General features: G+C 37.4%; 2 protein-coding genes across 3 annotated transcripts in view; one reads left to right on the forward strand and one right to left on the reverse strand.

Annotated features, from left to right (window-relative positions):
* The window catches only part of LOC117330106 (von Willebrand factor A domain-containing protein 3B-like), a 61,147-nt gene extending 50,571 nt beyond the window's left edge, over nt 1-10,576 (forward strand). The window contains 8 exon segments of the mRNA XM_033888324.1: nt 1,810-2,413; nt 2,617-2,718; nt 2,992-3,049; nt 3,481-3,591; nt 4,541-4,662; nt 5,415-5,673; nt 6,229-6,463; nt 6,742-10,576. Of these exon segments, the coding sequence (XP_033744215.1) occupies nt 1,810-2,413; nt 2,617-2,718; nt 2,992-3,049; nt 3,481-3,591; nt 4,541-4,662; nt 5,415-5,673; nt 6,229-6,463; nt 6,742-6,853 (1,603 nt within the window). The 3' untranslated portion in view covers nt 6,854-10,576.
* Nucleotides 10,577-15,271: 4,695 nt separating this feature from the next.
* On the reverse strand, nt 15,272-23,945 carry LOC117329292. 2 transcript variants are annotated; one of them, XM_033887171.1, is made up of 4 exons: nt 23,743-23,945; nt 22,353-22,379; nt 15,597-17,052; nt 15,272-15,287 (listed from the first exon to the last, which is right to left on the reverse strand). In XM_033887171.1, the coding sequence occupies exon 3, from the start codon at nt 16,999-17,001 to the stop codon at nt 15,679-15,681; it is 1,323 nt and encodes a 440-aa protein (XP_033743062.1). In that variant the 5' UTR covers nt 17,002-17,052; nt 22,353-22,379; nt 23,743-23,945; the 3' UTR covers nt 15,272-15,287; nt 15,597-15,678. The 2 variants fall into 2 exon arrangements, with proteins under 2 accessions (XP_033743062.1, XP_033743061.1); XM_033887170.1 differs by lacking the exon at nt 22,353-22,379.
* Between the last annotated feature and the right edge of the window lie 282 nt (nt 23,946-24,227).

The following is a 24,227-nucleotide window of genomic DNA, read 5'->3' on the forward strand; positions in this document are numbered from 1 at the left end:
CATGTGTACAGGTAGTGTATTACATGTGTACAGGTAGTGTATTACTGTGTACAGGTAGTGTATTACATGTGTACAGGTAGTGTATTACTGTGTACAGGTAGTGTATTACATGTGTACAGGTAGTGTATAACATGTGTACAGGTAGTGTATTACAGGTGTACAGGTAGTGTATTACATGTGTACAGGTATTGTATTACATGTGTACAGGTAGTGTATTACATGTACAGGTAGTGTATTACGTGTGTACAGGTAGTGTATTACATGTACAGGTAGTGTATTACATGTGTACAGGTAGTGTATTACGTGTGTACAGGTAGTGTATAACATGTGTACAGGTAGTGTATTACATGTGTACAGGTAGTGTACTATCATTATCAGATAATATACAGGTAGTATATTGTGTGTTTGATATGCTCAATCAACGTTATGCTTTGTCTCACCAGAAGGAGGTTATTATCAGAATGACTTATATATTCCAAGATGATAGGATTTTGGGAATGTTGGATTTGAAAATAAAGAGAACGGTATTTAGGAACACAATAATTAAGTCTTGATTTCACATTGTGTCCTCAAGATCAAGTAAGCTGTTTCTCAGTAGAGTAATAATATCTCCTATAACACTATATCGTGCCTCCACCATCAACATACTCATGACAAGATATAACACAAAATCTAAAATGAAATGCAATGGGTCGACCATCGACCACGTTGAGACTGAGCAATGGGTCGACCACGCTGAGACTGAGCAATGGGTCGACCACACTGAGACTGAGCAATGGGTCGACCACGGCGAGACTGTGCAATGGCTCGATCTCGCTGAGACTGAGCAATGGCTCGACCACGCCGAGACTGAGCAATGGCTCGACCACGCCGAGACTGAGCAATGGCTCGACCACGCCGAGACTGAGCAATGGCAATAGCTCAAACACGCTGAGACTGAGCAATAGCTCGACCACGCCGAGACTGAGCAATGGCTCGACCATGCCAAATGCTAGTTTTATTACTATCCACCATCAAACACGATTTACAATTCTCAAAAACACCCCTCACTCGCCATATTTATGTCTACAAATATATATGAAAACAAAATTTCAGCCGAACTAGCATAGATGTTGGCCCTTCAACGTGGTCTCGCTGAATGAGAGATACACTTGCATTGTTCCCGCTTTCCCACTCGGAAACGCTCTGCACTTTCCACCACCGATACTCGCACACCACATGGTAGCCCTCTCCGAAATAGGAGAAAGCAATTTCCTTTTTATTCATTCCATTCAAATGACATTTCAATAATGTTTAAAGTTAACAATACCTGGATTTTCTTAAAATTACTTATCCCTTAGTTTTTTTCTTTCTTGAATATAGTATATTCTACTGTACAACTTCAAAGGACTAAAGTTAGAATACTATAACTATTCCACACCATTAGTAATGTCTTTACTACTACAGTCAAACCTGCTTGGAACGGTCACCTTGAATAAGTGGTCACCTGTATATCTTTGTAAGTCAAGGGATTCCAAATATGTTCGAATAATCAGTATTTATTTTTGATATGGAAAGTTTGATGTTTTCTAATCAAATATTAAAACATTCACATAAAGATTATACATGGAATAATCAAAAATGTATCTGTAGTCATGAGTATTTCAACATAATGAGCTGATGTAATTAAAAAGAAAACAGGTATTCGACAAAGTATTCTTGTTTTTAATGATACATAAAACTATTAATTTGAAAGGATAAAAAGTATGGTCTTGGCACTATATACAAATGTAGATAACTTTGAATTCATTTTTTTATATGTTTTTTTAGGTCAAAAAATAAAGAAAACCAAAAGAATGTAAGGTCTACCTCCAGCTCCAAAAGTAGGTCACCCACACCTGAAAAGAAAGAGTTTTTGGCTCCTGACAGACCAAGTAACCCAACTCCAGACAGCTATCGTCACCAGGATAAACAGGACCTTGTAACCCCACAATTATCCATGGCAAGCTCCCCAGTTTTTAGTCCAAAAGCTACATCAAGATCAAGTTCAAGGTCACCACCAAGACAAAGGTCAAGGTCACCATCATATTCACAGTCAAGGTCGCATTCAAGATCAAGATCACCTACTCCTAGTAAGGACAAATCAAGATCCAGGTCCAGATCTAGATCCAAGTCACGATCCAGATCTAGATCCAAGTCACGATCCAGATCTAGATCAAGGTCAAAATCAAGGTCAAGGTCAAGATCCAGTTCAAGTTCAAGTTCTTTTGAATCTTCTGTCCAACAACCAGGATCTCAGAGGTCAACGTCAAGATCACCAGACTCAATACGTCGCAAGGGAAGCAAAGAGAGGCTGCAGAAGAAAACACAGAAACTAAAGGCTCTTAAAAAACAGTTACAGGATCAGCAGAAAGCACATGCAGATCAGCAGGAGGTGAGTGTATCGTACATTTAAAGCTGCTGTCTTAGAGATTTTTAACTAATTTTTACTAGATGTGATGGAAACGTTAGAGGGATGATGGGCAAAAAAAGTTATCTGATGGATTTCACTCATATTTTACTACCTCTACCAGGATATATTTATTTATGGTATACAATGTATTCAAAATCTTTTTTTTTTTCTTCTTCGAATGTCAGGAAATTAAAAAACAGTCTAAAATGTTGAAGAAATTGAAGAAAAAACTGAAAAAGAAGAAGAAAAATGGCATAGAACAAGGACCATACTCTACAAAATCTCAGGTAAAAAAAAATACAATAAATTGTATAGAAATTCTGTATGTATGCTGGTGGAACTGGCTGCTATATATAAAAACAATGAGATTTCAAATCAAGCTAGCTGTTCTCTCTAAATTATGGAAAATAAAATATTGGCAAAATTTCCAATTGTGTTAATCTGATTATCAGCAGTACATGTAGTTGGTATATCATCCTTTATCTATATACCAAATGCTACACTTACATGGTGGGACATTTTTATATACGTTTCCAACATTGTTATTCATATTGATGCAGGTTGTTGAAGTAGAACGCAGTGCTGATTTTGATTCTGGTGATGAAAAAAAATCCACAGGTAAGTTTTGTCTTAGAGTCTGTATGAGGGATTGAACATTTTGAGGAAGGACAAAAAGGTTCTTATTCTATATATACACATTAATCACATATTGGCTACTGATGAAAGTCAGTGCACAGAAACAATTCTATGTTGACAAAATGAAGTCACACGGAATTTCCCCTCTACCACATCAGGATATCTAGAAGTTTGCAAACCCTGTTAGTATGATATTTTATTAGGTACACCTAAAGGAAGTTGACAGAGTATGAGATTTTATACCACTGATACACCTATAATTCTCTCACCTGTATATAAATGGTGTTGACAGAGTATGAGATTTTATACCACTGATACACCTATAATTCTCTCACCTGTATATAAATTGAGTTGACAGAGTATGAGATTTTATATCACTGATAACACCTATAATTCTCTCACCTGTATTTCAGGTAATGTGAAGGTTAAGTCTGGACTGTTGGAGTTAAGGAAATCCCTCCCTGTTCTAAGGGAGGGGGAGGAGGTACTGGCACGGTGGTCAGACGAAGGTTGGTACTTCAGAGGTAAGATGTGGATTTTGTTCAATGTCACAAAATGTAGGGACCTCTTCAAAAGATCATGGAATATTTATAAAGGCTCCTCTGCTGAAAGGCCCAAATGTTCCACACAACACCTATTCTTAAGAAAATCTCCAAAGTTTAGTTTTAGACATAAGGTCTTATTGTGTTATCAGGATTGTAGAAATGAAAAACAGAATCATGACTTCCTGGTTTACTGCCTACATGACTCTGTCTAAAGCTAGATTTTATCTCACCAACTACCTGTCAGCCTCATTAGACAAGACAAAGCTAGGTTTTATCTCACCAACTACCTGTCAGCCTCATTAGACAAGACAAAGCTAGGTTTTATCTCAAAAACTACCTGTCAGCCTCATTAGACAAGACAAAGCTAGGTTTTATCTCAAAAACTACCTGTCAGCCTCATTAGACAAGACAAAGCTAGGTTTTATATCACCAACTACCTGTCAACCTCATTAGATAGACAAAGCTAGGTTTTATCTCACCAACTACCTGTCAGCCTCATTAGATAGACACAGCTAAGTTTTATCTCACCAACTACCTGTCAGCCTCATTAGATAGACAAAGCTAGGTTTTATCTCACCAACTACCTGTCAGCCTAATTAGATAGACAAAGCTAGGTTTTATCTCACCAACTACCTGTCAGCCTCATTAGACAAGACAAAGCTAGGTTTTATCTCACCAACTACCTGTCAGCCTCATTAGATAGACAAAGCTAGGTTTTATCTCACCAACTACCTGTCAGCCTCATTAGACAAGACAAAGCTAGGTTTTATCTCACCAACTACCTGTCAGCCTCATTAGACAAGACAAAGCTAGGTTTTATCTCACCAACTACCTGTCAGCCTCATTAGATAGACAAAGCTAGGTTTTATCTCACCAACTACCTGTCAGCCTCATTAGATAGATAAACATTTGGATTGATCTATTACAGGTATAGTACAACAGGACTGTGGCGACTTTAGCTACATCATTGAGGACAGTACAAGGATGTGTGAAAAGATCTGGAGAGAAGATATCATCACCGACTACGACGATGCCAACCAGATCATACAGGTAAATATCCCTTAGTTGGAAGTACTGAAAGACATTCCCTACCACATATGGTTTACAGGTAACCTGGCTGCCTGTACAGTTGTCTGGTGATTTTTATATGATTGTTCAAGGTTTTAAATTATTGCATGACTTGTCATGAGTTTTTACATCATTTTTTAAAAGATATTTAAAAAAAATCAACAATGAAAAAAATCAAATATCAAAAAGTTATATAATATAAGAATAAAAAAATAATTAAAAAAAATAATAAGAAATTAAAAAGATAACATTGAAAGATGAAATATAAAGAAATATACATATAAAGATATAAGAAAAACTTAATTGAAAAAAAAAAATAATGAAAAAGACATTAAAATTAATGATGTAATTAAAAAAAACAATGTACATATAAAAATGATAATACATTAATTTAAAAAAACGAAAATAGAAAAAAAAATAACCATGAAACTGTAGAATACCAAAAATTATATATGAATTTAAAATTAGATAATTAGAAATTAAAAGAATTTACTCATTTAAAGAAAAAGTGATTTAGACATGTAGCACAAATCTATATACATCTTACTACATGTAGTTAATTTTTCACTGAAATAAATGTTATTTTTATGATATCAATGAAATTTTAGTCTGATAAACTTCTTCTTAAGTTCATTTAATGTGAGAGCTGAACAGTTTAACAAGTTTAACATTTTTACATTGTGCCTCACAAGTCGATAAAGAAGTTTTAACGTTTTGTACTTGTGTCTCTCTAGCCTAAGGATGCTGTGGTAGCCCTTCATCCACACTACAACTTTAGCTACGCTCCAGGAATTGTTCTCGAAGTCTACCAGGACCTACATATGAAGATCCGTTTTTACGATGGCGAGGAGTCGACACTTCCACGTGAAGAGATCTATAAACTTACTTCTGACAAGTTTGAACATGACGTCAATTATATCATCGAGTGCGAGACCAGATGGGTGGGACAGGCAGTGGTGGGGCGCAATGACGAGAGTGGGACGTACCATTTTGGTGAGTTTCCTCTTCTACATCATGAACATTTATTGATAAATATAGTATTGCATATTAATTATGTTTTTTCGTATTTTTACTGGAAATATCTTGATCATAATTTTCCAAATCAGTGAAAATTTTAGCAGATTTTGAAAAATATTTTTCGATATAATCATCCTCAACAAACATGTAGCTAATTAATTTATTAATCACAGAATTCAGTGAATGAAATTTTTTCTGAAGTGAGATATCTTGAATGCATTGAGGCCTTATTATATATCAACTTTGAGATTTTGTTTAATTTTCCTATGAAATTTAACCACATTCAATACCTAGGCCAAACAGTAGTAAAGCTGTGTTTGATAGGATATAATCGAAAATGCAGGTATAATATGCAATTCATGCAGTGCTTGTATGAAAATATATTTGTAAATACATGTATGTGCACCTTCATATAACCTTAGGAATGCAAACAATAGGAAAGGTAGGGTAGATACTAATGAGATATTTACATTCCTACAACATCATCTGAAGTTGAAGGTAAACCATTGAAGTCTGTTTTTATTCCCATAGCATCTGTGAAGGAACGGGTAGGAAATGGCCGTGAGTACATGCTGGAATGGTGTGACGGATCACTGTCACGCCAGAAGTCCATCAACGTCTTTGGGACATTCACCAAGCACCATCCTCTGGCAATCGGTGACCATGTACTGGCCATGGTGGACACACAACAACATGTCTATCTCCCTGGATGGGTCGCTGGTATTGTTGGAAACAAAATCAATATCAAGTTCTGCAATGGTGTCATGTGAGTATAGTAGGGGAGGAAACTATTTCTGAAATCATCTGCATCTTAATTTTATGATTTATAGATTACGAGATTTTAATTTTCAGATTATTTTTTAGGAATTGCAAATATTCAGTTATATATCAGATCAATAGATACACAGTAAACCAGCGAACATGTAATGTACATACAATTTAGGAAAAAAATTGTGTTATTTAGATTTTTTCAAAACAAAGTTAAATCTTGGACATGACATGACATGCTAAATGTAACCATTTTTTTCTGATTTTCAATTCCAGACAAAACATTGATGATGTTCTTCAGTGTTTCTGGCTCAGCAGTCGTTACTATGACTACGCCAAAGAATACTACCTACAGCGTAACCATGACGGCTCTATATCACCACAATAAGATCTATTGGAGTGGACAGATTTAAGAATATTTTATAGTATCTTCCTTGCGTCCAATAACCACCAACCTTTGCCTCTTCATGTATTGTTAGTCTGTCATAATGATTAAAAAAAATGAAAATTGCTGTATACTTACATTAAAACCTCATTTTTTGTGCATTCTTAGTAGACTATTTGCTATTCTAAATAACTTAAAGGGTTCTAGTAAAGGGAGGTACATAATGCTAGCTTATCCATAACAATACATTTTGTTCGTTGAATATCATTGGCATGCTTAGATTATCATAATCAAACTATTTTGCACTATTGTATCAAATACATACTCTGTTCCAGAAATGTCTCAATATTATAATTATGTGCCTGTTTTTCAGAGGATTTAATTTACAGATATATATTGTGTAACTCTTATGCAAAAATCTAATCTGTGATAGCTATTGTTTTAAAACTCTGTGTCCTGTGTGTAAGAGAATAACACTATTTCATTTTCACTCAATTATTTTTAAAGATGACCAATGCATGCCTTGTAGTATTTGTGTGAGGGATGCATAAGCTAATAATGTAGGGTAAAATAGAGTAGGAGGGGTGTGCGTTTTATATATAGGTAACATCTACCCTGGTATTGAACTGGAAGATTTATTAACAGTACTTTATATACTAAATAGCATGATAGAGCACAAATCTAGTTATTTAATTTATTTCGATCAGTTGATCAATTTGATTAATTAATAGCATGAAATGCATACATCATTAATTATAAGCCTGACCAATATCTATTTCTGTTCAGTATAATTACCAACAAATGTGATGTCATTGTCGTACAGTAAGCTAACCCTCACCCCCCATCCCACCCCCTGTCTCTAAATCAAAGATCATGTGTTGAACCAATAGATGTACCAATAGATAGCTAATTCAAATGAATTGATTTAGTTAATTATTTGATAAATCAATTTAACCAGTTTGTTCAAATTAGTTATTAGATAGATTGTTAATTCTTATGAAGATTAAGTTAATGTATTAACTTTAGTTTAATTGATTATTCACGAGGTTGCAGTAATATAAATTTAATGTAGATTGAAATTATTGTACATGTTTTGAACAAAACTAACCATTCTGTACATACTTGCAAGGATAACTATTTCCACTTTATTTGAAGTGTTACTGATATACTGTATTCACCATAATTCATGCCCTGTACAAAAACTGTAGACATGTAAGGGAGGCTGTCAGTAGGATAATAAAGGGCTGTTACTCAAAGAGGGGCACTAATTACGATGAATATGGTAATAATGATTTACCCATATTACATGAAATCATGATTTATAATAATGCTTGGCATGACATCAAGTGAAAATAAATATTATTTAAAACATTAAAAGAAATACACAGTAATATATCAAACTATTGATTTACATGTATTTGATGCTTGTTTTCATTCGTTAGTTGATTTTTTAAAACTGTATTAAAGTACTGTGTTATGCATTATTATATTGCTTTACATATCAATCAACTTTATAAGAATCTATTTTTATACATGGTACATTCCTCGTGAGTCTTCATGTTTGATTAATTTTTTTGTACATATATTTATCTTCAAATTAATCAAATAATCAGCTATTGAGAGTAGACTAGTTTGTGTATTGTTAGTCTGTTTATGAAGTGTGGTGATGGATCTTTTGTTTTAAACTGTTTTATAAACTCGGCCAATCAGAGACTTTGGTGTATCAGAGACCATCAATCATTGTCTTAATGTTTAGCCAATCAGAGACTTTGGTGTCTTAATAGCCTAATGTTTAGCCAATCAAAGACTTTGGGTGTATCAGAGACCATCAATCATTATCTTAATGTTTTCTCAAACACAAACTCTGTGTAAATGTTGATATGTTGTAATTTTCAAAATAAATCTGAAAACGCCATGAAATATAAAAAAAAAAAATTAAAAAATATGATATGAAATAGTTGTATTTCTGTACATTTTCACAAAGTGCTAAATCTTGTTAAGTCAAATTTTAGTTTGATACACATGTACTTTTAATAAAAATTGATTCATTTTTAGAGTTCCAAAATGGTTAAATCTTAAATCAAACTATGTTTTTATGTTCTCTGGTAAAAATGTAATAAAAGTTTATGTTACATAAATGTACATTGTTTTACCAGCAAATCAGTTTGATATCTTATTGAAGATGTTCTGAAACTTATGAATGTATATTTTTCATACATATATGTATCTTGATAGTCCAGGGTGTCCCGAATTCCTTTTGATGTATATTTACACTTTGCGAAATGTTCAAATTTTTAAATGACTTTTGAAAAGTATGCCATTTCTACCCTTCAGTCCAGAAAGCTTTTGTAAATTTAGCGATGATGATACATGTATTTTTTAACCCTTTTTTTATTTGTTAAATATTTTGCAGATTTATAAAAACAAAACAAAAACACGATTATTTTCAAAAATTGAAATTTGATGATCGCCTATATTAATTTTCTTTAATGACAAATATACCTATGCTTATTTGTGGAAATATTTTAACAATTAAAATGACAAAAAGTGAAACAAAATAACCAACTAAAATTTGATTGTTCTGATATTGATAAAGCAATCTGACTCTAGCACTACACTAACTGCCAAGACCTTCATATTGTTGATATGTGGTCAGTTTTGAATCTCATCAAAATGGCTTGTCCCATTGTCTATTTAAATGTCTTCATGTTTTGTTTCCCTCATGGCTCAGCTTTCTGACTAAGAAAGCCATCTATAAAATCAGATTGAAAATGAATTCTGATAAAATGCTGAATTTTCTTTAAATTGCACAATGCCCTTCATAGTTCAATAACTTTATCCTTCTAAATATCATCTTTATAAAAAAAATTGCAAAGCAAAGGACAAACTATAAATAGTTTAATTCATTAAATATCATACAAGCCACATGTAAAAATATCTCTTTATCCTGCATGCATACCACTATAACTGCAATAAAAACACCGATTAATCCTGATGTGTATACATTTAATCATTCTGGACCAGACGAGTAAGGTTTCTTGAACAACTTTTCAGCTAATATGAATGACATTATACATGTGTACTTCTGACCGACCACCTGTGTTACCACGTTACCACATCATTGTAATCATACTCTCTTTATGATAAAATGTACATACTGGTTTTAAAAATCCAAACATGTTTTCTTAAAAAAAAATGTTATAAAGAACTTATGAAGACACTATGTAATTAAGAAAAAAAATATATCTTAATTTAAAAAACAAATTTGAAATATTCTGAAACACATGGGTATTGTACCAATATTTTGAATACGTATTTGATCAGAAATAAAAGCTTGCAGTAAGTTTTCTTTAAAGGATATTTTAGGAGTTATGCTGTTACAGTATATAGATGACCAGAACCCCCTGGTCTCTTGACCAGTTTTAATTTAACACATACCAGATCTTCACCAACAGTAGTTGTGCAATTTTCCATTCCATGATTGATTTTCTATTGTTTTATGTCAAACCGGGTATATACGTGACTTACAATTCTAGCTGTTGTATATAGCTATTGTTCTTTCTAGGTAAACTATTTAAATGGAAACTTCAGTTGTTTTTACAGAGAATACATTCTTAGTTGTATGTCAACATTCCAAAAGTTTACAACTTCCAGATGTTTCATCAGATACTGAAGTTGTTGTGAAATTTTGATTGTTAACAGAATAAAAATAGGATGAGTATACCATTTTTGTTTGTGTGTTTGATTTTTGACTCTTAAGCGGACTGACAAAAACAACCATATTGAAGACCAGATATGATATGTACTGGGAAGCGATCTCTGCATACATTAAACATTTATCATCAAATTATCAATCGGGACATTCTCGAGACGTAATTCATACCAAAGTTTCTGTTCATGCCTGAAACATTTTGACATGTATTTTTTTTCTGTTGAAACACGTTTATAAGCTATACAGTATTAATGAACTATGCTAACTAAGATTTAGAAACAGGATGTTGTCAACAAGTAGTTTGCGGTTTCATCAAGGAAGGAATAAGTATTGGCGCAGCGAGCCCATAGCCTTCTCATATATTTTTTTCCCAACTTTAAGTAGCCTATACTAATTAATGCATATACACATGTTATATAATCAGATTGTCTACAGCCAGTAAATCTGGAAAGTATTCATAACTCGTGACAGGAAATTGTAGTTATGTCCGGTTTAGTAAGCTTTGTTTGATGGGTTTATCCACAGGTGCCTGACTCGTTTTATAAAATAATAACATAAAGGAGTACATAATGTACTCTTATTTGTTATTATTTTACAAAACGAGTCAGGCACCTGTGGTTTATCACTCCAACAGTATTGGTCATAGGACGGGTGTCTAGGGGGACTCCAACAGTAAGGGTCATAGGACGGGTGTCTAAGGGGACTCCAACAGTAAGGGTCATAGGACAGATGTCTAGGGGCACTCCAACAGTAAGGGTCATAGGACGGGTGTCTAGGGGGACTCCAACAGTAGGGGTCATAGGACGGGTGTCTAGGGGACTCCCAACAGTAAGGGTCATAGGACGGGTGTCTAGGGGGACTCCAACAGTAATGGTCATAGGACGGGTGTCTAGGGGGACTCCAACAGTAAGGGTCATAGGACGGATTCTAGGGGGTCTCCAACAGTAATGGTCATAGGACGGGTGTCTAGGGGACTCCAACAGTAATGGTCATAGGACGGGTGTCTAGGGGGACTCCAACAGTAACAGTCATAGGACGGGTGTCTAGGGGGACTCCAACAGTAAAGGTCATAGGACTGATGTCTACGGGGAATCAACAGTAGGGGTCATAGGACGGGTGTCTAGGGAGACTCCAACGGTAATGGTCATAGGACGGGTGTCTAGGGGGACTCAACAGTATTGGTCATAGGACGGATGTCTAGGGGGACTCCAACAGTAAGGGTCATAGGACGGGTGTCTAGGGGACTCAACAGTAGGGGTCATAGGACGGGTGTCTAGGGGGACTCCAACAGTAGGGGTCATAGGACGGGTGTCTAGGGGGACTCCAACAGTAATGGTCATAGGACGGATGTCTAGGGGGACTCCAACAGTAAGGGTCATAGGACGGGTGTCTAGGGGGACTCCAACAGTAACAGTCATAGGACGGGTGTCTAGGGGGACTCCAACAGTAAGGGTCATAGGACGGATGTCTAGGGGGACTCCAACAGTAAGGGTCATAGGACGGGTGTCTAGGGGGACTCCAACAGTAGGGGTCATAGGACGGATGTCTAGGGAGACTCCAACAGTAGGGGTCATAGGACGGTTGTCTAGGGGGACTCCAACAGTAGGGGTCATAGGACGGGTGTCTAGGGGGACTCCAACAGTAGGGGTCATAGGACGGTTGTCTAGGGGGACTCCAACAGTAGGGGTCATAGGACGGGTGTCTAGGGGGACTCAACAGTAATGGTCATAGGACGGGTGTCTAGGGGGACTCCAACAGTAGGGGTCATAGGACGGTTGTCTAGGGGACTCCAACAGTAGGGGTCATAGGACGGGTGTCTAGGGGACTCAACAGTAAGGGTCATAGGACGGGTGTCTAGGGGGACTGCAACAGTAGGGGTCATAGGACGGGTGTCTAGGGGGACTCCAACGGTAATGGTCATAGGACGGGTGTCTAGGGGGACTGCAACAGTAGGGGTCATAGGACGGGTGTCTAGGGGGACTCCAACAGTATTGGTCATAGGACGGGTGTCTAGGGGGACTCCAACAGTAAGGGTCATAGGACGGGTGTCTAGGGGACTCAACAGTAACAGTCATAGGACGGATGTCTAGGGGACTCAACAGTAAGGGTCATAGGACGGGTGTCTAGGGGCACTCCAACGGTAATGGTCATAGGACGGGTGTCTAGGGGGACTCAACAGTATTGGTCATAGGACGGATGTCTAGGGGGACTCCAACAGTAAGGGTCATAGGACGGGTGTCTAGGGGACTCAACAGTAGGGGTCATAGGACGGGTGTCTAGGGGGACTCCAACAGTAGGGGTCATAGGACGGGTGTCTAGGGGGACTCCAACAGTAATGGTCATAGGACGGATGTCTAGGGGGACTCCAACAGTAAGGGTCATAGGACGGGTGTCTAGGGGGACTCCAACAGTAACAGTCATAGGACGGGTGTCTAGGGGGACTCCAACAGTAAGGGTCATAGGACGGATGTCTAGGGGGACTCCAACAGTAAGGGTCATAGGACGGGTGTCTAGGGGGACTCCAACAGTAGGGGTCATAGGACGGATGTCTAGGGAGACTCCAACAGTAGGGGTCATAGGACGGTTGTCTAGGGGGACTCCAACAGTAGGGGTCATAGGACGGGTGTCTAGGGGGACTCCAACAGTAGGGGTCATAGGACGGTTGTCTAGGGGGACTCCAACAGTAGGGGTCATAGGACGGGTGTCTAGGGGGACTCAACAGTAATGGTCATAGGACGGGTGTCTAGGGGCACTCCAACAGTAAGGGTCATAGGACGGGTGTCTAGGGGCACTCCAACAGTAAGGGTCATAGGACGGGTGTCTAGGGGGACTCCAACAGTAGGGGTCATAGGACGGGTGTCTAGGGGGACTCAACAGTAATGGTCATAGGACGGGTGTCTAGGGGCACTCCAACAGTAAGGGTCATAGGACGGATTCTAGGGGGACTCCAACAGTAAGGGTCATAGGACGGGTGTCTAGGGGCACTCCAACAGTAAGGGTCATAGGACGGGTGTCTAGGGGGACTCCAACAGTAAGGGTCATAGGACGGGTGTCTAGGGGACTCAACAGTAATGGTCATAGGACGGATGTCTAGGGGGACTGCAACAGTAGGGGTCATAGGACGGGTGTCTAGGGGGACTCCAACAGTAGGGGTCATAGGACGGGTGTCTAGGGGGACTCAACAGTAATGGTCATAGGACGGGTGTCTAGGGGCACTCCAACAGTAAGGGTCATAGGACGGGTGTCTAGGGGGACTCCAACAGTAAGGGTCATAGGACGGGTGTCTAGGGGGACTCCAACAGTAAGGGTCATAGGACGGGTGTCTAGGGGACTCAACAGTAATGGTCATAGGACGGATGTCTAGGGGGACTGCAACAGTAGGGGTCATAGGACGGGTGTCTAGGGGGACTCCAACGGTAATGGTCATAGGACGGGTGTCTAGGGGGACTGCAACAGTAGGGGTCATAGGACGGGTGTCTAGGGGGACTCCAACGGTAATGGTCATAGGACGGGTGTCTAGGGGGACTGCAACAGTAGGGGTCATAGGACGGGTGTCTAGGGGGACTCCAACAGTAGGGGTCATAGGACGGGTGTCTAGGGGGACTCCAACAGTAAGGGTCATAGGACGGGTGTCTAGGGGGACTCCAACAGTAAGGGTCATAGGACGGGTGTCTAGGGGGACTCCAACAGTAAGGGTCATAGGACGGGTGTCTAGGGGGACTCCAACAGTAACAGTCATAGGACGGGTGTCTAGGGGGACTCCAACAGTAGGGGGTCATAGGACGGTTGTCTAGGGGGTCTCCAACAGTAATGGTCATAGGACGGGTGTCTAGGGGACTCCAACAGTAAAGGTCATAGGACTGATGTCTAGGGGACTCCAACATCAAGGGTCATTGGACGCACAGGAGCATGTCTAGTCTTATATATGAGAAATAGCCAGAAATACAAGTCTTTATATATAGGTTTTTCTGGCTATTCTTAATATAAGACTAGACATGCACCTGTGATCCGAGGTTCCCTAGGAATCCAATCTCGAAATAAGATGCAAGGGAACAAAACAATATATTAATTCTATTTAATTATATCAACAAAATATAGATGATATTTAATTAACAATATTATGTAAACACAATATAACAAATGTAAACATAATGTCAACAGTAAAAATGACTGTATTGTTTAACGTCCTATCAACAGTCATCAAAGGATGCTTTGGGAGGCCAGGCGGAACTAGTTACATTTCGATCTGAATTAACGTTAATGGATTCTTCTGACACAGCGCTATATCCATGGCAACCAGGAATGTTTAAAGCACAATGTTGATAGTTTTTAAACACGAATTACATGGACCACATATTATAGATATCGTATTTTCAATCTGAGCTAAATTGAATAAAAAGTCTTCCCTCCATCAGTGGTCACATGACAATAATGATGATTGGACCAATCTAGTGCCAGGGAAGTACTGTCATTGGAATGAAACCAAGCCAGTCATCTTAATTTAACAAATGCCTTAACAAATAGTCTGTCATTGTAGACGAATTCCTACAATAGTGCCAGTTGGTTGTGACGTCACCCGTCGCGTGATTTTGAGTGGCCCAGGCCTTGTTTGACCCCGGATTCTCACATTTCACACTGTGAAGATCGTGGCGTAGATCTGAGCCAGTGGAACTGTGGAAAAGCTGTTTTACTACGTCCGTATCGTTTTCCCCTCACCACAACATCCTTGAACATAAAATGACAGCTTTTATAAGTATGAATGAGTCATTACCGGATCACCTTTAATCAGTTTGTCATTGTATTTGTTAACATACAATAACTATTCCTGAATTAAAATGACAGTAAATGGAACTCGTGCAATTAAGATGGACAGAAAAGTTGAAATAGATAACGTTTTTTATCAAGTGTATGCAGATTATTATTGCTACAAAGTTAAAGCCACAATTTCTAAAATGTCCGCATTAACCACTTAAATACAATACCACTACAAAGAAGTCTTCAAATACAAGAATACCACCACAAAGCAATCCTTACCTTTTGGGCTCTAACACAAAGAATCAAATCCACAGGTGCACCGACACTTTAATTCTAACCCCACAAGCTGTTGTAGATTGCCTCATGGTCCGTGAAACATGAGCAGCATCACCACTGCGAGTAGTAGACTAACCAAAGCCAGGAGAAGTGATATATACACAGAGCTCCATCCCCGTCTTCCTCCCAGAAAACGTACGGATTTCTTTATATTACCAAGCTCCTTTTTAAAGCTTCCTTCTTGTGCATGTTTCTCAGCTTTTTGCATGTCGGCCAAGGCTTCCTCACTTTGTCCTCGGAGACGAAGTAGTTTGCTGCTTGCAACATAATACGCCACGTGCCAACGATTTTCCATTCTTTGCCAATTCTCTTCCTTTCGAATTTCTTTTAAAATCGTTTCAGCTTTTTTCCTGTCATCTTCTGTCACAACAACACTGTCTACGTTGTTAAGGAAAAGCCCTATCCCTAGAAGTAGAAGTGCTTGTTTTATTAACACCATTCTACGGAAATCCTTTCCAACCGTTTCTTGCTCTCGACAAAAGTGGTTTATTGACGCCCGTCCTATTTCTAACAGTCGATTCTTCATTTCAAGCGAAGGATTTTTCTCGTATTTCTCGGAAATCAACATATTATATTCAATATACATAACGACTCCAGATTCTCTACATGCAGGAAGTGTTTGAAGTCGTTGTTTCGCTTGTTCCACATAACTGAGTGCCTCTTCCACCGGCCTCCCTATCATTAGCAGGGCTGAACCATAACGTGCGAGATACATAGCTACAGGCAGTGTAGCGGATGAGGTATACAGGGACATCTTCTGCATTGTGTCGAACAATTCATCATCTTTATAAAGAGTCTTGTCGTACAATACTCGTCTTCTTTCCATGGTTGCGTCCAGAACCATGAAGTACATATCTGCAAGTTCTTTGTTATTGTCGAGAAATATTTGTGTTTTGGGGATAGCATTCCATTGATCTGTAACAGACTTACTCCGTTTAAGGAACATCTCCGCATCCCCAGTCATGGAGTAACGCTTGAGTTCATGTCGGAATAGTATCGCTCTGGCACGTTCTGGTGTGAATAATGCCTCTTTTATTTCGTAATGAACACACTGACCTGTTGATTCCACTTTGGATGTTTTGTCTAACTCACCCTGTAGTTTCTCTGCGAGAAAATCATATGCGTCGTCCTTTAACAAAGATTCAAGAAACAAAGAAAAGGAACAATGTTCAGTTACATATTCCAGAAACTTTTCCGCACGTAATGTTCTTACACGATCATCACCAAGAAAAGTCGGATTTGGGAGAACACCTTTCGAATACAGGAAAGATCTAAGTTCAAGAGGTTCAATTATCTCGACTAGATCACAATGACAGTTTTGTAAAGCTTTCCTCTCGCATTCGTTCATATCCTGTATGTGACTACATTCACTGTGTGGACATGCTCACAATATGGTAATCTGGAAAAGAGAATTGCATGACTTGATTATACTTCTTCACAGCAGTCCATTGTTATTGGGTATCCTTCACACATGATCCTGTTTTATCGAATTTATTGCGGTTGCCATGAAATGAACGGCACTGGTAAATGTAATTGTCATTTATATATCCTATGAAATACACCTAACTAATGTAAATGGCTGAAGGACCATACACTTTATTTCGTTGGTTTACTTAGAAGTATTACAATGCAAACGTTATGTATAATAATGGTTGTGAATTGTATATATTTTCTTATTTAGATTCCAAACAAATCCATAACAGTTCCATGCTACCAATTAATATCATATATTAAAATGGAATCTTGCCGAGCTAATTATCTGTCTAGCTTTACACTGACGCTACAAGGGAAGACCGGAAAGTATTTCATTTATAGAATTACACAAATAACATTTATTTATATCTGTATAAATAAATACATTTATGTCAGTCTGTAATTGTTTGTTTATTATATGTTGAGAGGGGCATTGGCACCACTCGCATCTCCCATTGTTTCTGGTTTTATGTAAATGGGCTAACATTGAGGGGTCAAGAAGGAGGTCCATGTCTGGGCCACGTGATGGAAAATTCCCAGGACTTAACTGACCTCTGGTCATTTTGGCTTAAGGGATAGAAGCGTGTGATTGGTCAGCCAATCAGCAGCCACGTAGCCCAGCCACCGGACCTATCACAGAGGAGATTGACCCTCAGTAGCGTCACCTCCATTGGGAAAATCAAGTGTAAAAGTTTATCTCCACTGATGGAAGTTTTTTAACACTTTTGATTTCCCACCCTTATGCCATCCCAGTGTAGCATGTATTGAACTGTCAATTTTAGACTCCTTATACTTGCTAATATGCATATACCAACTTTTCATCATGTTGAAAATGGTATCTTGAGGTTATATAATCTTTATATTGATTTAAATATATTATGGATGTACTGTTTGGGTATTATGTCATGCCTATTTTTTACCCCATCTTTGCTGTTATAGTCATAATTTCTCTAATGTATAACTTGGGGGTATATCTTTATATCTGAAATTGATTTGTCATTAATAAATGACCTTTTCAACACATATTATGTCTTCTTATCAATTTCTAGTGTTTCTTAACAGCAAACTAGCTGTGGTCACCTAGCTCGTGTACAAGACAGAGATGTCATAAATAACTAGCTGTACATGTGTATATGGGGAAAACTGTATAAAAGTGATAGCGTGTGAGTTTAGAGGGAGACTTAATTTGTTTAAATCTCTATACAGAATATGATGTACAGAGACTGCATGTTATATAACATCCAACAAACAAACGTTGTATCTATCGGGGGTTATACGACTTCTTAAAACAAGCTTTTATAAAGATACAAAGATTAGTATTAATTAGCTCCAAAGACTTAAAAATATTTGTCAGTGTTTAATGGTATTTTTCTACAAGAAGAGATAAATTGTCCCGTAATCAAACCGGTTCGGTCAGACATTATGGATTTCACCTCTGATTACGGTAATCAAGTGTTGTCGTCTTGTCATATTTTATCTATTAAATCTCCGGAATCGTCACGGGTTATGACAGCGACAAAACAACCCGAGGTGGCTGTAATCCGACACTTAGTGTGTATTATCTCACTCTGTTATTTACACGTGACATGTAGGGTAATTTCATAGTGAATTTTATGAAATTTGTTGTAATATAAACATTATTAGACATTTTACATTTTCCATAATTTTGGACTTCTTCGATGTCTAATTTCTCTTTGTAAAAATGTTACACTTACAAATTATTTAATTACATCTCAACCAGCTGTCTGTCTTTTGAAAGTGATATGTATAATTCCCCTTTTCTCATTGTTATCGGATTAAACCGCGCAATGTACATTTACCTTTTGATGTTAATTGAGTTAATTAACTGGTCTGGCCAGGTATGACACCTAGCCTCGGACAAAGGTCAATTAAGCTTATTATCTCACCTGTCTGAAATGTGACCATCTGAGTACTAAAATGCCACCTGTCAATCATTTGTATTAACTCTAGCTTAAATACTATGTGTAAGGTTTTGTAATTTTAATTAGAACCTAGAGTTCGGACTGCACGGGTGGATTTACGGACATTCCGGAAATCGCCTGCCGACTCATTCCTTTAATAAATACTACATTTTGGACCGTACCTGACCATCTTGGATTATATATTTTTTCGACAAAAACATCACAACAACCAGAAAAATCGTTGTGATAAATTGGTGCGAGAAACCGGAGTAACTTGCCACATTAATTTGTATAAGTCAAGTTACGTACAAGATTCCTGGAACCTCTACTGCCAAGCGATATTCCCACAAACAAGAGAAGAAACCGATCATCGGAATCACACGGAACTGGAACTACACCAAGACTGTGTTCGTCATATTTTGGAACTTTCCAGAATAACGTTATAACAGTAAGTCAGGATGACATCGTGCTATAGGTGTGGTAGAAACTTTAACTCTAACCACCTGATGCACTGTCCTGCAAAAGGATGTTACTGTTTTCTTTGTGGAAATGTTGGACATTTTTCAAGAATGTGTTTTGCACGGAGCAGACAATACAGCACAAATTGTGTTACAGGATCGTTTTCTTGGACCAGGCAGCGTCCACAAACGTATCGACGTCCTGTTCCTGTCCGCATATCTTCGGACAGCGAGTCTGTGGTGCAGGTAACGCATCAGAAAAGGAACAAATCTTCCTCTAAACGGCGACGAGATTCCGAAAGGCTCAGGAAATTCCGAGACACGAAACAAGTACTTTCTGTTTTACCATTTTATTATATTTCAACCGATGAATTTGACAACGAATTTCCGAAAGAATCTTCCATCACACATCAGATTACCAATCTCCAATCAAAACTTGTACGTGCAAAGTCAACAATTTCGACTATTTCTGTAAAGTGCGCGAAGCTTGGAGAAACAAACAGAATTCTAGAAGAGGAATGTACGCGTTTAAAAAGTGTCACCATCAACAATTACGTGTCCCAAATAAAAGAACTTGAAAAAGCTTTGGATAATAGAAAGAAAAGAATGAAGAGCAAGGACGAGACAATAAACAGCCTTCACATAACAGCCAAAGAAAAAGAACAAACAAGTAGACAGATATCAAATTTAAAATCGAGGATTTCGGAGAAGGACGAGCAAGTCAAACAGAAACAACGGGTGATTTTGAGCCTACAAAATCAGCTTAGTGGATATCATGGTCAAACACAAAATAACAATTCACGACAGCAACGATCGCGCATATCTTTGGAGCAACGAACAGTTAACTTCCGGCCGAACTTTAGACATACAGTAGTGGACAGCTAAGATAGATATTAAACAAGTCGCGGGACGCGACTTTATAGGAGCCGGAGGGATATTTCATAGTGAATTTTATGAAATTTGTTGTAATATAAACATTATTAGACATTTTACATTTTCCATAATTTTGGACTTCTTCGATGTCTAATTTCTCTTTGTAAAAATGTTACACTTACAAATTATTTAATTACATCTCAACCAGCTGTCTGTCTTTTGAAAGTGATATGTATAATTCCCCTTTTCTCATTGTTATCGGATTAAACCGCGCAATGTACATTTACCTTTTGATGTTAATTGAGTTAATTAACTGGTCTGGCCAGGTATGACACCTAGCCTCGGACAAAGGTCAATTAAGCTTATTATCTCACCTGTCTGAAATGTGACCATCTGAGTACTAAAATGCCACCTGTCAATCATTTGTATTAACTCTAGCTTAAATACTATGTGTAAGGTTTTGTAATTTTAATTAGAACCTAGAGTTCGGACTGCACGGGTGGATTTACGGACATTCCGGAAATCGCCTGCCGACTCATTCCTTTAATAAATACTACATTTTGGACCGTACCTGACCATCTTGGATTATATATTTTTTCGACAAAAACATCACAACAACCAGAAAAATCGTTGTGATAGTAACACAAGATCGTGTAAAATGTCCAAATAGGTTTGTACCAAATCCTTGTATACAAAATAAAAAAAAAACAAAAAAACACGACAATTTTGTCTATTCAATACAGTCGTTACTGTCTAGTACCAGTGCATAGCTCATATGTCGAATGTTAAAATTTTGACAAACAAGAAAGGAAAATAAATATAAAGACCTTTTTTAATATCTCGCCCCTTTTATTAAACAATGGTGTACATGTAATATGAACAATAAAAAACGTTTGACTTAATATAGGATTTTCGCTTGAACCCATACTACAATAAAGTTCCTATTAACCTTGAATATTATGTGATGTAAAATGATGTTAATCAACAGCGGGAAGAGTAAGGGTCTAGTACTACCACGGAGTACTACAGTTATCAATTTCAGAAGTGAATGTATCTAATTTACAAGTACATTTATAAAAGAATATGTATGCACTTAATAAAGTCAGACATTTCCTGTATAAATAATTTGATATACAGTGAAAAAGTAGACAAACATGAATTAAAGAATAGATAATTTGATATACAGTGAAAAAGTAGACAAACATGGCTTAAAGAATAAATAATTTGTTATACAGTGAAAAAGTAGATAACATGACTTAAAGAATAGATAATTTGATATACAGTGAAAAAGTAGACAAACATGACTTAAAGAATAGATAATTTGATATACAGTGAAAAAGTAGACAAACATGACTTAAAGAGTAGATAATTTGATATACAGTGAAAAAGTAGGCAAACATGACTTAAAGAGTAGATAATTTGATATACAGTGAAAAAGTAGACAAACATGACTTAAAGAATAGATAATTTGATATACAGTGAAAAAGTAGACAAACATGACTTAAAGAATAGATAATTTGATATACAGTGAAAAAGTAGACAAACATGACTTAAAGAATAGATAATTTGATATACAGTGAAAAAGTAGACAAACATGACTTAAAGAATAGATAATTTGATATACAGTGAAAAAGTAGGCAAACATGACTTAAAGAGTAGATAATTTGATATACAGTGAAAAAGTAGACAAACATGACTTAAAGAATAGAAAACTGATGAGCCACTACCTATCTCAAAAAGGCCATCTGAGCCCAGTTGTTCACACGGTGATTAGCGTAATCAATTTATTATTGATCATATCACTTCTCCTTTACTTCAAAACCCGTGTATGTATATTTCTTAAAATAGACAGGTAGGAAGAGGGTCAGACTGACGTGTGCGACAGAATTTCATAAAAATTTGTCGAGAGAGTTTTCACAGAAATGATATTATTAGGATAAAAAAACTTGTTAAATTGCTATCAGCATACTGACCTTTCGAACAGCCGGACTCTGTATGTACTGTAATTAGTAATATCATTTGTCACTAGTTTAGGTAACATAAATCGGTATGAGTTTGTCAATTTCATATGACAACATTTTATATATAGAAATATATTTAGGATTTGTTTTGCTGTATCAAAGATATCCTTATATATTTCATCTGACTCCTGATTGGTAAGACGCAAATTGACGATAACATTTTGTAAGTCTTTTTTTCTAACACATATTTGAACCAAAAAAGAAGATTTTTTTGTTATATCATTCAAAGTAGTCTTCAATCCAAACTACACTTGGCTAAAATCCAACAGTTTTGTTAGCACGACACCATTTAAATAAGAGAAAAAAAAACCCAGAAATAAATGGATCCAAAACGGTCTTCCATTAGCATTAGTTTAATTATAGCACTACCTTATTTGTTAGGAATAAACTGTAACCACCCCATCGTAGGAAACACACGATACTCTGCTATATTATCTTTTCCTTACCACACCTGCTGTTCTATCTGTAGTTTACCACCCCTGCTGCCCCATCTGTTGTGTGTCACCCCTGCTGTTCTATCTGTTGTGTGCCACCCCTGCTGTTCTATCTGTTGTGTGCCACCCCTGCTGTTCTATCTGTAGTGTGCCACCCCTACTGTTCTATCTGTTGTGTGCCACCCATGCTGTTCTATCTGCTGTGTGCCACCCCTGCTGTTCTATCTGTTGTGTTCCACCCCTGCTGCTCTATATGATGTGTTCCACCCCTGCTGTTCTATCTGTAGTATACCACCCCTGCCACTCTATCTGTTGTGTGCCACTCATGCTGTTAATCTGTTGTGTGCCACCCCTGCTGTTCTATCTGTAGTATACCACCCCAGCTGCCTTATCAGTTGTGTGCTACCCCTGCTGTTCTATTTGTTGTGTGCCACCCCTGCTGTTCTATCTGTTGTGTTCCATCCCTGCTTACTGTAATACACCACAGTTCATCTCTCCTTTTATAAAGTAATATTTGTCAATTAAGGTTCTCCAAACATCTCGTATCTGGATTTCCACACTTTTTGTCTCTATTCTCGCTAGCCTTAAAAGTACAAAACAGTTGTATCATGTAATCATATTGATTTCGCCGTCATTAGATGTATGTTTTACGCAATTAGTGATCCATATGTGATATTTAAATGGGGGTGTATGTGGGTGTGTGTTTTATGTCATGGTAGGGCTTACATAAATGTAGACACGTTTTTAAGTGTTGACACTGACATGTCCCAAATAGTGGTATCTTGTTTAGCCTAAGACTTATCTGTGTAGCAACAGATTAAAAATCCTTGATTACGATTCATAAAATATCATATGGAATTTTTACTATGCGTCATTTTATGTGTCTTCACTAGAAGTGTTTTACCTACCTTGTATTGCCCTGTAGACTATCTAGTACAAAGGCATGTACAGCTCAACATTATGTAGCATGTAGAGTTCAGTGTATTCTGGAATGCTGGAGAATGTCCTGACTAAAATCCACGAGACAATCCCAAATTTAACTGGAAATTTTGATTCCCGGAATTCCATGTGAATGTATAAAAATAACGCAGATCTTGTTCACGCTTGAGAAGAAATGCACAAGTGTATGTGTGGTGCATAAAGACGTTTGTATTACATAGCATGTTTACTTGAGAATCGTCTGCTATTAATAACGAGATTCATTCTTCTTTAATATGTGGTGATTATCAAAGTTCTGACTGAGTAAATGTCATCAAAATACTTTACACTAAATATCGCTGTTTTACCTGGCATACGTAAGAAGAATAATGTTTTGCTACATCTTATATACTTACGTTATTTCATGTCTATGAACAATATATTTACACGGTTATGCCACAACGAGAAAGTATAT

Source organism: Pecten maximus, chromosome 6 (genome assembly GCF_902652985.1).
Source record: "Pecten maximus chromosome 6, xPecMax1.1, whole genome shotgun sequence".
In the NCBI taxonomy this organism is placed as follows: Eukaryota; Metazoa; Mollusca; class Bivalvia; order Pectinida; family Pectinidae; genus Pecten; species Pecten maximus.